At 40.1% G+C, this 15261-nt stretch overlaps 1 protein-coding gene across 1 annotated transcript in view; it reads left to right on the forward strand.

Annotated features, from left to right (window-relative positions):
• Nucleotides 1-6934: 6934 nt before the first annotated feature.
• The window catches only part of LOC311115752 (NLR family CARD domain-containing protein 3-like), a gene marked incomplete at both ends in the record, with an annotated part of 35560 nt that continues 27233 nt past the window's right edge, over nt 6935-15261 (forward strand). Inside the window, one exon of the mRNA XM_084190898.1 lies at nt 6935-7080. Within this exon, the coding sequence (XP_084047024.1) occupies nt 6935-7080 (146 nt within the window). The remainder of the gene's footprint in view (nt 7081-15261) is intronic.

Consider the following 15261-nt stretch of genomic DNA (forward strand, 5'->3'; position numbering starts at 1 on the left):
ATAATATATCTGCCTCACTCTCCGAGAAATAAGTAGTACTGCTAGGTTTTACACAGTCATAATATATATCTGCCTCACTCTCAGAGAAATAAGTAGTACTGCTAGGTTTTAAACAGTCAAATGTGGCCAACCGGCTCGATTCGAACTTATTTAGCAAAGTTTGAAATTGTGTTTTTTTACATTGGATAAAAGTAGAGACTCAGCTAGAAAAAGGTATATCATACACTACAGTTGAGGAACAATGGGAAAGTAATTCTGCTTTGAAAGATGATAAACTTGTAACCTCAATTTTGAGAAAATGGCCTTTGAAAGTTTTGGTACACCTACTGGAGAGCACTTCTTTATCTACAGTGGTATTACTTTGGCAGATAATGTCACCCATCTAAATAAATAGTATATATATAAATATATATATATATATATAATATATATATATATATATATATATATATATATATATATATATATATATATATATATATATATATATATATATATATATATATATATAGTTAACTAAATGTATGGTGTTTTTGGTTTATGTCAGTTTCATTGTTTGTTATGCTATAAATGGTTATGTTATGGTTGTAAGTGGTAGAATGAACTAGAAAATGTCATATTTTGAAATTCTGAGTAATTACTACTTTAGTAAGAATATACTTTATTCAATACTACTGCAGTTTCTAAATAATTCCAATAGATGGAAGCGTAAGACCATGAATGACATTTCAGAAGGTTAGTTTAGTTTTCACCCTGGATACACCACACACACACACTCACACACACACACACACACACACACACACACACACACACACACACACACACACACACACACACAAACACACACAGGGAGGGAATGTAGTGTTGGTTTGATATTGTTTTAGGACTATGAAAATGGAAAAAACGATTAGCCTATGGATTTTGAAAACAACAAAAATAAATGGTAAAATGGGAGATGAGAAATGATTAGAGACAGTGTTGTTTAACTCACTGACCATGACCAATGAGTTCTTCTTACCTTTGTTCAGTAGAAAAGTCTCCCTCTCTAAAGTTTAGAGGATGACCCATAGACCGGTCACTCTTCATGGACACACAGCTGGGTACAGGGGAGGCTGGTCTCTCCTGCTTGATTGGGCTTCAACACAACAGAGACAAACATTACATCTCTCATCTACTCTGAGCTCAGATGGGGAAACATAAGAAGAGTTTCATTCCAAAATGCTATAAATCCATTTTCAGAAATGTTCGTAAGTTAGCTTTTATTGTTTGAAGAAATTATGAAAGAGATTGGTGTGTGTTTTCAGTAGCTAATCATGGCACGGGATTGTTCAATGACAGACATGTATTTGTTTAAAATCTATCACTAGATGGTTTCATTTCAGAGAGACAAATAATCATGTTTTTTGGCAAAATGCCATATATCTGCCTCACTCACAGAGAAATAAGTAGTACTACTAGGTTTTACACTGTAATAATATATATATCTGCCTCACTCTCAGAGAAATAAGTAGTACTGCTAGGTTTTACACAGTAATAATATATCTGCCTCACTCTCAGAGAAATAAGTAGTACTGCTAGGTTTTACACAGTCATGATATATATCTGCCTCACTCTCAGAGAAATAAGTAGTACTGCTAGGTTTTACACAGTCAAATGTGGCCGACCGGCTCGATTCGAACTTATTTAGCAAAGTTTGAAATTGTGTTTTTTTACATTGGATAAAAGTAGAGACTCAGCTAGAAAAAGGTATATCATACACTACAGTTGAGGAACAATGGGAAAGTAATTCTGCTTTTAAAGATGATAAACTTGTAACCTCAATTTTGAGAAAATGGCCTTTGAAAGTTTTGGTACACCTACTGGAGAGCTCTTCTTTATCTACAGTGGTATTACTTTGGCAGATAATGTCACCCATCTAAATAAATAGTATATATATAAATATATATATATAACGTTAACTAAATGTATGGTGTTTTTGGTTTATGTCAGTTTCACTGTTTGTTATGCTATAAATGGTTATGTTATGGTTGTAAGTGGTAGAATGAACTAGAAAATGTCATATTTTGAAATTCTGAGTAATTACTACTTTAGTAAGGATATACTTTATTCAATACTACTGCAGTTACTAAATAATTCCAATAGATGGCAGCATAAGACCACGAATGACATTTCAGAAGGTTAGTTTAGTTTTCTCCCTGGATACACCACCACTCCCCCTCACAGGAAAACTCCTGCACATGCTTTTTACTGTCCCTTTCCACACTGCTAACGCAAGAGGAACGACTGAAAAAGCATTTAACAGATTACTGTGAAATAATATAATGATGATTCATGTTTATTATTACCTGTTTTTATGCTCATGTTTTGAAATTATACTTGATTACTATAACGATTATCAATAAGCCTGAACATTAACTTAGTCACCTCTGGTCGAGAAAAACGTATTTTCCTAGTACATTCATTGTCAGATTCATCAACCAGCAGCGAACACTCTGCCTTCTAGCACAAGCAAGGGGCATGTTGAGGTACATTTGCTAACCACGAGGGTTGCATGATGTAATTTATTGGCCGGCTGGAAGAAGCACTCTTGTCTTATCTATTCCGAGGTTGTTTACTCCCAATATCAGATATTAAGATCATTTTTTATAAAACATGTATACTAGGGTTGAGGTTGGAGCATCTGACTAGTGATTATTTACTAGGGGTTCAACACCTGCTATAGTCACTATTAAATTGCTCTTCCAAAAGCATCACAGGCCTAATACGAGATATATAGCTAACTAAAGTAATGAGTTACCATTTTAGAAATACATGGGAAACAAAGAGATGTCAAGTCTCGCACACCCAAATACCTCTCTGCAGCTGCCACCACAACCTACATTTTTCTCCGACTTACATTTTCTTTGACTTATGTTCCATCCCTGCAGTACAATTAATAACCATTGCTATAAACGCTAAAAATCCAATCTTACTGAAACATATATCAATGCTTGCCTATCCCACTGTACAATACTTTTATACACAGTAATTACTTTTTATATATATATAATAATAATAATAACAATAATAATAATTAATTATACACATTACATTTTGGATAGATAGTACCCAGACATCTATAGTGTTTACAGTAATGACTATTATCGATCATGATCTTTTTTAATCCCACCCCTCTGCTACTCTCAGCCCGGCCCACCTATCTCCGTAGAACATCCTCTTTTGATTTCCACCTGCCATATTTTTTTCAACTGCGCATGCATTTATAACCTTTCTAGTCGCATAGTATCCACAGACTAAATTAAAGGTCAATATTTTTCATAAGAGTATTATTCTGTTGTTGATTGACTGACTATGGCTTTCCAAACCCCCAGCACTGCTATTTCTAAGGATCATTTTAAATGAATATAGGGATTTTTAAACCATTCCTATTTTCCTATAAATTATATTCTTAGCTAAAAAATATTCCTATTTAATAGTAGTAGCCATAATTCATAAATGGCACCATACAGGGTTCTATATGGAACCATTTTGGTTCAGGGAAGAAGAACCTCTAGAGTTCTGATCAAAGAACCCTATAAAAGGTTTCTATATAGAACTTTTAGTGGTTCCATATATAAAGCAGGTGATAGAACCCTTTTTGGTTTAAACAGGAGTGAAGAGTGTGTTGATTTGACGGTAGTATTGTCAAAATTCCGCTTGTAACAACGGTCAGAACTAGTAAAAACAATAAGGTTATGCATGTGTGTGTGTGTGTGTGTGTGTGTGTGTGTGTGTGTGTGTGTGTGTGTGTGTGTGTGTGTGTGTGTGCTGGTGAGACAACCACATATCACAGTCAAATGTACAGGATACAAACATTTCATTCCAGCTATATAGCGTTTTGCTTCACAAAATTGTCATCTCACCTCTTAGCTGTGGTGTCATGTCCCCCAGAGAGACTTGTTTTAGAGGCAGGGACCCCCTCCTCTCTCTCCCCAGAGAGACTCATTTTAGAGGCAGGGCCCCCCTCCTCTCTCTCCCCAGAGAGACTCATTTTAGAGGCAGGGCCCCCCTCCTCTCTCTCCCCAGAGAGACTCATTTTAGAGGCAGGGACCCCCTCCTCTCTCTCCCCAGAGAGACTCATTTTAGAGGCAGGGCCCCCCTCCTCTCTCTCCCCAGAGAGACTAATTTTAGATTACTGACCCCTAAAACGAGATCCAACATGTTGGTTGTGAGTAACACAATGACAACTAATTATTGAAGGTCAATTGTTCTATTTTATTCATTATCTCTTAGAAATAAAACATTTACTAACAGACACGTCCAAACAGTCAGGTGATTTAATGCAATCACATCAACACGTAGTCATGACTGATATTGTTAACCTTTTCTCCATGTAGTGGAACTAATAATAATAATAATAATAATAATAATAATAATAATATAATATTAATAATAATAATAATACAATAATATTATTATTAATAGTAATTAATAATAATAATGTCTCACTTTCTCTTGTAATAATTCCACTCATTCTAGTGTGTTGCTTTGTTCAACAGGTCTGATATTATTATGATATTATTGAATTTAATTCATAATATCAATGTTAAGAAAAGTATGTTCAGGTTTCATACCAAATTACACAGGAAGTAGGAGCTCATTGTAATTTTGAAAACAACAAATGTTCTGATATTCTGAAAGATTATTTAGAACTATGATAGATTAACATTTTTACAAATGGTGAAATAACCACGATATATGAATCCTATAATACGAGATATAAACAATATGTTTTTGAATTTGACTTGCCTACGCCCAGTTAGCGCCATTTTGTATGATTGAACTGTCACGTACCTGTCCCAGGTGAAATGGACTGTTAGATCTGAGTGTTTTACTGTCATTCTCTATACTATAATAACACCATATATTTAATTTCCCTACACACTTTACAATAATCCCTTGGAAGAGTCTTACCTTGTAGCCTGTATTCACAACCAGAACATGTCAAGTCATTGAGATATTTTCCGTTCTGCTGAGAGAGCACCTTCCTGATGACAAGTGGCTCTGTCTCTGTGTTCTAGGTACAGTTGATCTTTGGATGCAATAATATCTGGTCAAAGTCTAGTGGCACAACACCATAGCATAGCATTAACATAACAGTAGTTTAACCTTTGGCCAGTAATGGCCATGGCATACTATAAAATGTAGAATCATTATGAGGGATCCAGTTTCAACATATCTCTAACTTTGAAGTATACAGTGGGGTCCCAAATTATTAAATTACTAATATACTAATACAATTGCTCAGATAAAGAGATTTTGTTTAACAAGTAATACTTTTTTTCTCAATAAGGTAGCGGTCAAAATTGGCTCTCCCTTTCAATACCTCCCTTGCGAGGATAACGGCACTGAGCCTTTTTCTAAAATGTTTTATGAGTTGGAGAACACATTAGGAGTGATGTTAGACCATTTCTCCATACAGAATCCTTCCATATGACCAACTACAGGAAGGTAAAGGTACAACTAAACACACAATAAAGAAACAAAGCTCCCTAACTGACGGGAGGCTTGATTCTTAGTCATTTACCCACCGGCCTCTTACTACTAACTATCCCAATGTATCCATTCTACCAACATCATACATAAATAATCCCTGGTAGGATCCTTACTACTATCCCAATGTATACATTCTACCAACATCATACATGAATAATCCCTGGTAGGATCCTTACTACTATCCCAATGTATCCATTCTACCAACATCATACATGAATAATCCCTGGTAGGATCCTTACTACTATCCCAATGTATACATTCTACCAACATCATACATAAATAATCCCTGGTAGGATCCTTACTACTATCCCAATGTATACATTCTACTAACATCATACATGAATAATCCCTGGTAGGATCCTTACTTTGCAGCCTGAAAAAAAAAAAAAAAAAAAAAAAAAATGATTGCCTTGGCAACGTCTATTTGGGGATCCCAATAAAAAACTAAATACTTAACATGACCACAATAATGTCAGCTGTAGTTGTTGTAAAATGCCCATCATACACTGGTGGCAGGTAGCCTAGCGGATAAGGGTGTTGGACCAGTAACCGAAAGGTCGCTGGTTCGAAACCCTGAGCTGACTAGGTAAAAAAACTGTAGATGTGCCCTTGAGTATCTTTGGATAAGAGCGTATGTTAAATGACGAAAATGTAAATACTATTATTTAAAATGGTCAAGGGCTTTATGAATGTATTTTAATGCCTATCATCTGCCATGTAAAGTGTTACCATGCAATTTCTGTAAAAAAAGCCTGAAATGGTGGAAGGTCAAAGATCATGAGTATTTGATGTCTGTGTCTCTCTCAGTCTCTGTCTGTCTCTAACCCCAGTTGTCAGTAAAGAAAACAGTTAGCTACACCTCATGGTTAATGGTTTATCCTCCTGGTGTGTAGAAAGCATACCTATATAAAAGTATATTTGTTCTTGTCCAGCCATTAAATATTTTTAGATGACAGATCAGGATATCCTATAAACTCTAAACTGGAGAGAGGACAGAGCAGGATATCCTATAAACTCTAAACTGGAGAGAGGGCAGAGCAGGATATCCTATAAACTCTAAACTGGAGAGAGGACAGAGCAGGATATCCTATAAACTCTAAACTGGAGAGAGGACAGAGCAGGATATCCTATAAACTCTAAACTGGAGAGAGGACAGAGCAGGATATTCTATAAACTCTAAACTGGAGAGAGGACAGAGCAGGATATCCTATAAACTCTAAACTGGAGAGAGGACAGAGCAGGATATCCTATAAACTCTAAACTGGAGAGAGGACAGAGCAGGATATCCTGTAAACTCTAGTAAGTATATGTTTAATCAAGGAAGTGTGTGTCTCCTAAATGGTGTGTGAGTCTTGTTATCACACTGTAATTCTGGAAGTTGGAACACACTCCTAAGATGAGTGTCTCTGAGGAGAGAGAGGAGGGGGGCACTGCCAACCCCCAGACCCAGAGAGCAGTCTCCAGTACCCAGCTGTCTGTCTATGACTGGTCCATGTACAATCCTCTCAATGTTATCAGTGGACCAATGCCCTTTGACCAAAAGTAAGATTACTGCCATACATTATAGGTTATAAAAGGGGAATTCCTCAAAGATCTGTGGAGAATGTGAGAATGTAACAGACTGTAGTCTGGTTGGGAGGTTGGGAGTTCAACGTTATATCAATCATTTATTTATGAAGCCCTTTTACATCAGCAGTTCCATGTGGGGAGAAATAGAGGGAAATGTCTGACATGATGAATGATGCAGGGTGATTTCTGATACTACTGATCAACATTACTGTATGAAATACTATGGGGTTTAATAATGATCCAGGGTGATTTCTGATACTACTGATCATCATTACTGTATGAAATACTATGGGGTTTAATAATGATCCAGGATGATTTCTGATACTACTGATCATCATTACTGTATGAAATACTATGGGGTTTAATAATGATCCAGGGTGATTTCTGATACTACTGATCATCATTACTGTATGAAATACTATGAGGTTTAATAACAAACAAAAATACGTTGTGGAAATATTGTACTTGTAAATTGTTAGACTCCAACCAAACCCAGAGAGTAGAGTCTCCAGTACCCAGCTGTCAGAGACTCCAACCAGACCCAGAGAGTAGAGTCTCCAGTACCCAGCTGTCAGAGACTCCAACCAGACCCAGAGAGTAGAGTCTCCAGTACCCAGCTGTCAGAGACTCCAACCAGACCCAGAGAGTAGAGTCTCCAGTACCCAGCTGTCAGAGACTCCAACCAGACCCAGAGAGTAGAGTCTCCAGTACCCAGCTGTCAGAGACTCCAACCAGACCCAGAGAGTAGAGTCTCCAGTACCCAGCTGTCAGAGACTCCAACCAGACCCAGAGAGTAGAGTCTCCAGTACCCAGCTGTCAGAGACTCCAACCAGACCCAGAAAGTAGAGTCTCTAGTACCCAGCTGTCAGAGACTCCAACCAGACCCAGAGAGTATACTCTCCAGTACCCAGCTGTCAGAGACTCCAACCAGACCCAGAGAGTAGAGTCTCCAGTGCCCAGCTGTCAGAGAATCCAACCAGACCCAGAGAGTAGAGTCTCCAGTACCCAGCTGTCAGAGACTCCAACCAGACCCAGAGAGTAGAGTCTCCAGTACCCAGCTGTCAGAGACTCCAACCAGACCCAGAGAGTAGAGTCTCCAGTACTCAGCTGTCAGAGACTCCAACCAGACCCAGAGAGTAGAGTCTCCAGTACCCAGCTGTCAGAAACTCCAACCAGACCCAGAGAGTAGAGTCTCCAGTACCCAGTTGTCAGAGACTCCAAACAGACCGAGAGAGTAGAGTCTCCAGTACTCAGCTGTCAGAGACTCCAACCAGACCCAGAGAGTAGAGTCTCCAGTACCCAGCTGTCAGAAACTCCAACCAGACCCAGAGAGTAGAGTCTCCAGTACCCAGCTGTCAGAGACTCCAACCAGACCCAGAGAGTAGAGTCTCCAGTACTCAGCTGTCAGAGACTCCAACCAGACCCAGAGAGTAGAGTCTCCAGTACCCAGCTGTCAGACTCCAACCAGACCCAGAGAGTAGAGTCTCCAGTACCCAGCTGTCAGAGACTCCAACCAGACCCAGGGAGTAGAGTCTCCAGTACCCAGCTGTCAGAGACTCCAACCAGACCCAGAGAGTAGAGTCTCCAGTACCCAGCTGTCAGAGACTCCAACCAGACCCAGAGAGTAGAGTCTCCAGTACCCAGCTGTCAGAGACTCCAACCAGACCCAGAGAGTAGAGTCTCCAGTACCCAGCTGTCTCTATGAAGAGTGACTGGTCCATGGACAATCTCCACATTTTATCAGCAGAACTACGCCATTTGATCAAAGGTAATATGAGAGAGACAGCACTTTCAACAGTACCTTTTATTGTTCAGAGGGTTTTGAGTTCACTTCCTGGGTCAGCGAGAAAGGGACAGAACTATATATCAGTACCTGTTGCTTACTCTGCTCTGTTAAAAAGTTCATCATGACATCACATTCATTGAGAAATAGCAGTGAACAATCTCAATGTCCTTATGTTTTTATAATGTTCCTTCAGCTCTCTGCCAGAGGATCAGTCCAGGTGTGCAGTGTGTCAGCAGGTGCTGAGGGATCCAGTCTCTATCACCTGTGGACACAGGTTCCGCAGACAGTGCATCACCAGATACTGGGAGAAACCTGCTCCTTCAGGAGACTATGACTGTCTTCAGTGTAGAAAGAGATCCAGAACACGTCCTGTACTACAGCACCTGAGTGAACCCAGTGATGCAAACCCTCAACCATATTTGTTGATATGACATGGCAGGTGGAGAGGGATCCCCATATATAACTCTGTGGGGACTCCACTAGGTGGAGTCAGAGTGCCACTGTCACACCACAATTTATTCTCACCACAACTACGAGTTATTGTTTAAGTGGAATGGAATAGTCCCAAAGGTGCAAAGATCAGTGGAAATCAAGTTCATCTAAAATACAGTACCTAACATGATGAATCCCTTTACCCAAGTCTAGTATGAAGCTATGATTTCAGGATGTTCAGAACATTCCATTTTCAGACAGAAAGGTAGAACTGACCTGAAACAGGATACTGGGCCTCATAGTAGGAGTGCTGATCAGGGATCTGTCCATATAATCTTATTCATTATGATCTAAAAGGCTAAACTGATCCCAGATCAGTACTCCTACTCTGAGATGATTTGTGGATACGGCCCCTGACCTGAAACAGGAAACTTTTCTCTTCATTTAAGCTTTTGTGTTAAAATTCTAAATCCCTGTAGCTCATCAAACATGGGCTCCTACTGTAACTATGGCAACCAGGACCAGATATACTGAATTACTGTGTTGTTGTGTCTATACAGCTGAACAACTCTTTCCATAATGGAGGACCAGATATACTGAATTACTGTGTTGTTGTGTCTATACAGCTGAACAACTCTTTCCATAATGGAGGACCAGATATACTGAATTACTGTGTTGTTGTGTCTCTACAGCTGAACAACTCTTTCCATAATGGAGGACCAGATATACTGAATTACTGTGTTGTTGTGTCTCTACAGCTGAACAACTCTTTCCATAATGGAGGACCAGATATACTGAATTACTGTGTTGTTGTGTCTATACAGCTGAACAACTCTTTCCATAATGGAGGACCAGATATACTGAATTACTGTGTTGATGTGTCTCTATAGCTGATCAACTCTTTCCATAATGGAGGACCAGATATACTGAATTACTGTGTTGATGTGTCTATACAGCTGATCAACTCTTTCCATAATGGAGGACCAGATATACTGAATTACTGTGTTGATGTGTCTCTACAGCTGAACAACTCTTTCCATAATGGAGGACCAGATATACTGAATTACTGTGTTGATGTGTCTATACAGCTGAACAACTCTTTCCATAATGGAGGACCAGATATACTGAATTACTGTGTTGATGTGTCTATACAGCTGAACAACTCTTTCCATAATGGAGGACCAGATATACTGAATTACTGTGTTGATGTGTCTCTATAGCTGAACAACTCTTTCCATAATGGAGGACCAGATATACTGAATTACTGTGTTGATGTGTCTCTACAGCTGAACAACTCTTTCCATAATGGGGGACCAGATATACTGAATTACTGTGTTGTTGTGTCTCTACAGCTGAACAACTCTTTCCATAATGGAGGACCAGATATACTGAATTACTGTGTTGATGTGTCTATACAGCTGATTAACTCTTTCCATAATGGAGGACCAGATATACTGAATTACTGTGTTGATGTGTCTCTACAGCTGAACAACTCTTTCCATAATGGAGGACCAGATATACTGAATTACTGTGTTGATGTGTCTATACAGCTGAACAACTCTTTCCATAATGGAGGACCAGATATACTGAATTACTGTGTTGATGTGTCTATACAGCTGAACAACTCTTTCCATAATGGAGGACCAGATATACTGAATTACTGTGTTGATGTGTCTCTACAGCTGAACAACTCTTTCCATAATGGGGGACCAGATATACTGAATTACTGTGTTGTTGTGTCTCTACAGCTGATCAACTCTTTCCATAATGGAGGACCAGATATACTGAATTACTGTGTTGATGTGTCTCTACAGCTGAACAACTCTTTCCATAATGGAGGACCAGATATACTGAATTACTGTGTTGTTGTGTCTATACAGCTGAACAACTCTTTCCATGATGGAGGACCAGATATACTGAATTACTGTGTTGTTGTGTCTCTACAGCTGAACAACTCTTTCCATAATGGAGGACCAGATATACTGAATTACTGTGTTGTTGTGTCTATACAGCTGAACAACTCTTTCCATGATGGAGGACCAGATATACTGAATTACTGTGTTGTTGTGTCTCTACAGCTGAACAACTCTTTCCATAATGGAGGACCAGATATACTGAATTACTGTGTTGATGTGTCTCTATAGCTGAACAACTCTTTCCATGATGGCCTTGTCATTGAAACATCCCAGAAGATCAAGGTGAGAATATAGCCGTTAGATCATAATGTTGACAATACAATAGCCATGACAATAGCCTGGAAACCCAACAAATATACCCCACTAAATATAATTCTAATAAACCTTGTATTGTCCATCCAGATGCCATGTGGAGTGGCTTAGTGTCCTGTTCTCTCCTCCCAACAACAACGAGTCATATGGAGTGGCTTAGTGTCCTGTTCTCTCCTCCCCCCAACAACGAGCCATATGGAGTGGCTTAGTGTCCTGTTCTCTCCCCCCAACAACGAGCCATATGGAGTGGCTTAGTGTCCTGTTCTCTCCTCCCCCCAACAACGAGCCATATGGAGTGGCTTAGTGTCCTGTTCTCTCCTCCCCCCAACAACGAGCCATATGGAGTGGCTTAGTGTCCTGTTCTCTCCTCCCCCAACAACGAGCCATATGGAGTGGCTTAGTGTCCTGTTCTCTCCTCCCCCCAACAACGAGCCATAGCTGGAGTGGCTTAGTGTCCTGTTCTCTCCTCCCCCCAACAACGAGTCATATGGAGTGGCTTAGTGTCCTGTTCTCTCCTCCCCCAACAACGAGTCATATGGAGTGGCTTAGTGTCCTGTTCTCTCCTCCCCCCAACAACGAGTCATATGGAGTGGCTTAGTGTCCTGTTCTCTCCTCCCCCAACAACGAGCCATATGGAGTGGCTTAGTGTCCTGTTCTCTCCTCCCCCCAACAACGAGCCATATGGAGTGGCTTAGTGTCCTGTTCTCTCCTCCCCCAACAATGTGAATCCTGGGACAGGCGCTAACTGGGATTGGGTAAGTTCAATTCAAAAACATATAGCATATGAATATATCATAGTTCTACATTTCACATTTCGTATGAAATATGTAATTGTATCATATTTGTTCCACTATAGTGCAACGATCCTCAGTATATGAGCCACGTTATAATTCCCACCAAGTGGGTTAACCCTCTTAGTGCCAATGGCATGATGTGTCGGGTGTTTGCCTTTCACGCCAACAACCTGGGTTTGCTTCCCTGCCCCGCCGTTTGCTACAGAAGTGGGATGGTGGCCATGAGGCCATCAGAAAGCCTGGACGTGTGAGGGGGCTGAGTAGTGCCTTTGATGTCGAAAATTGTATTTGTCGTCAGTGAAACAAAAAGTACTTTCAGAGTTTTTGTAGAATTAAGATATACTTTATTACACAGATAATATAGCCGAGGTGGTCTGCAGAGCATCTAACTTTCCACCTCTCAGCTCTCAGTTTATATACAGTTTCATCCTTACTCATTTTACATACATTTTAGCTTAATCCCTCCCTGTTTGGTTCCTCCACCATTGTCTCCAGTTTTCACCTCTTGACCGCTCCGCCCACTTCCTTATTTTATAAAAATGGCGGTATCTGACTTCTCTCCCTTCTAATTCAGTGTCTGGAAACATTAGTGGCGGAACCAAGGCCTGTCATGTAAAAATAGCAGCCCTGTCCTGTAAAAATAACAGCCCTGTCCTGTAAAAATAACAGCCCTGCCCTGTAGAAATAACAGCCCTGTCCTGTAAAAATAACAGCCCTGTCATGTAAAAATAACAGCCCCTGTCCTGTAGAAATAACAGCCCTGTCCTGTAAAAATAGCAGAGCCATTTCCTGGCTCCATTCTGACCCCCTAATTGATTCCCATACCTATCAATCGGTACTTAAACATGGCTTAAACATGGCAGGTCCATAATCAATTTCTCAATCATATACAGTTCCCACACATAGCAGGCAGTTCTCACACATTGCAGGCATTCTTCCAAGCCTCTTCCTTCTGTACCACTCAGTCCCAACACCTGTCATGCTGTGATTAACCATGTTTAACTTATAGTCTGAACTATGTTTAACCCCTGGCTCCGTTCCAGGAATATGCCTAAGGAGGGAGGCAAAGGGCAACAGTCTGGTTTCAGTCACTGATAAGGCAGGACAGCCATGGATTAGGGAGGAGCGAGGAATTTGACCCGAAGTCAGATCAGATGAAGAGAGAAGAACCTTCCACGCCCACCAAGGTTCTAGCATCAGGCAAGGCCATGACTACACCAGCGAGAGGAACCAATGAAGTTCCTGCCTAGCAACAGAGATGTAACTATGTTTAACCCTGGCTCCGTGCTTGTCATGTTGTGATTAACTGTTTAACTTATAGTATACTGAGTCTAAAAGGATTGAACTATAGTCTACTGAAAAATCCCCAATACCTTCCTGTTTTGGAGGGGGCTGTGTAGTGAGCCACGTTAAAATTCCCACCATGTGGGTTAACCCTATTGCCATGTGTAGGGTGTTTGCCTTTCTCGCCAGCGACCCGGGTTCACTTCCCTGCCCCGCTGTTTGCTACAATATTAATATCATAGACTACCTGTTGAACAAAGAGACTCAATAGAATGAGATAAAGGATTTTAGGATAATATAAATAAGTATCAATTTAGAGTTGTCTTTTAGGTTCAGCCTTGTAGCTGCTTTTATCAATTGGCTGAAATGTAACAATTGACATGGCCTCCGAGTTGGGAGATAACCAGGCCCAGTTTAAATCACCATGACAACCATTTCATTATTTCCCCAGTGCAGCAAGGGAATCTAGAGACTCAACCTTTGTACTTTGTACCCAATCACATAGGTTTACAGCAGCTCACAGTTGCAACTTCATTGCTAAGAAGTCAAACTGCTTTGGTTTAGATAAAGACACAGGTCATAATATGTGTAGCAATCAGGGTTGGGCTCAATTCAGAATTGTGGAATTGACTCCCATTCAACTCATGAGGAAGATTAATCGGCATTGAGCAAATTTCAGGTCTGCTGAGCGCAAACTTGAATGTTGTGAAAATTCTGTACAACTTCCGGCACCCGTTTACTGTGAACACTGAGGCTGTACCAGCTGTATGATACAGTTTTAACAGTGGCCAAGTATATTCATTTCTCTAGAAGCATGCTGAAAGTCTGTTGTTAATTTGTTTACAGAGAAATAGCATTGTATTCGGTCAAACAACAGTTTGCTAAGAGCTGGCAGCAAGCTGCTAGGTCTGCTGTTAGAACCAGTAAAGGTCGCTTTACCACTCTTGGGTAGCGGAATGACTTTGGCTTCCCTCCAGGCCTGAGGACAAAGACTTTCCTCTAGGCTCAGATTAAAGATATGGCAGATAGGAGTGGCTATAGAGTCAGCTACCATCCTCAGTAGCTTTCCATCTAAGTTGTCAATGCCAGGAGGTTTTTCATTATTGATCGATAACAAAAACAATTCTACCTCTCCAACACTAACTTTGCAAAATGTAAACTTGCAATGCTTTTCTTTCCTTTGTTGTTTTCTTATGCATGAGTACTATGGCTCAGAGTACAGGCCTGAGTCGTGCCTGTCAATGCTACAGAATCCTTCTCTGATGCGCTCTGCCTACTAAATCTATTGCATAGTTAATTTTGTATACTAAGTCTTGCATAGTTTGTTTTATTTCAGTATGCTGGACTGAAAGTGGCTAATATTGTGTTGATTCCATCAGAATTCCCACAGTAGAGGCAAATGTTAATAGTGTTAACTAATCAAGTTGGAGAGAACATTGCTCATGAGTTGAAATTCTAATTGGCCACATCCCACAGGAATTTGAATTTGAGTAACAGAAAGTCGAATTTAATTCAGTGCAATCAAAGATTATGGATACACTGACAAGATCCGTCTCTCTGCCCTCACAATGGGTGTTGTTGTCCACAAAGCTCCCGCCTATCCTTTTCTTTGGATTGGTTCCAACCGCCG

Source organism: Coregonus lavaretus (assembly GCF_964263955.1).
Source record: "Coregonus lavaretus genome assembly, contig: HAP1_SCAFFOLD_397, whole genome shotgun sequence".
Taxonomy (NCBI): Eukaryota; Metazoa; Chordata; class Actinopteri; order Salmoniformes; family Salmonidae; genus Coregonus; species Coregonus lavaretus.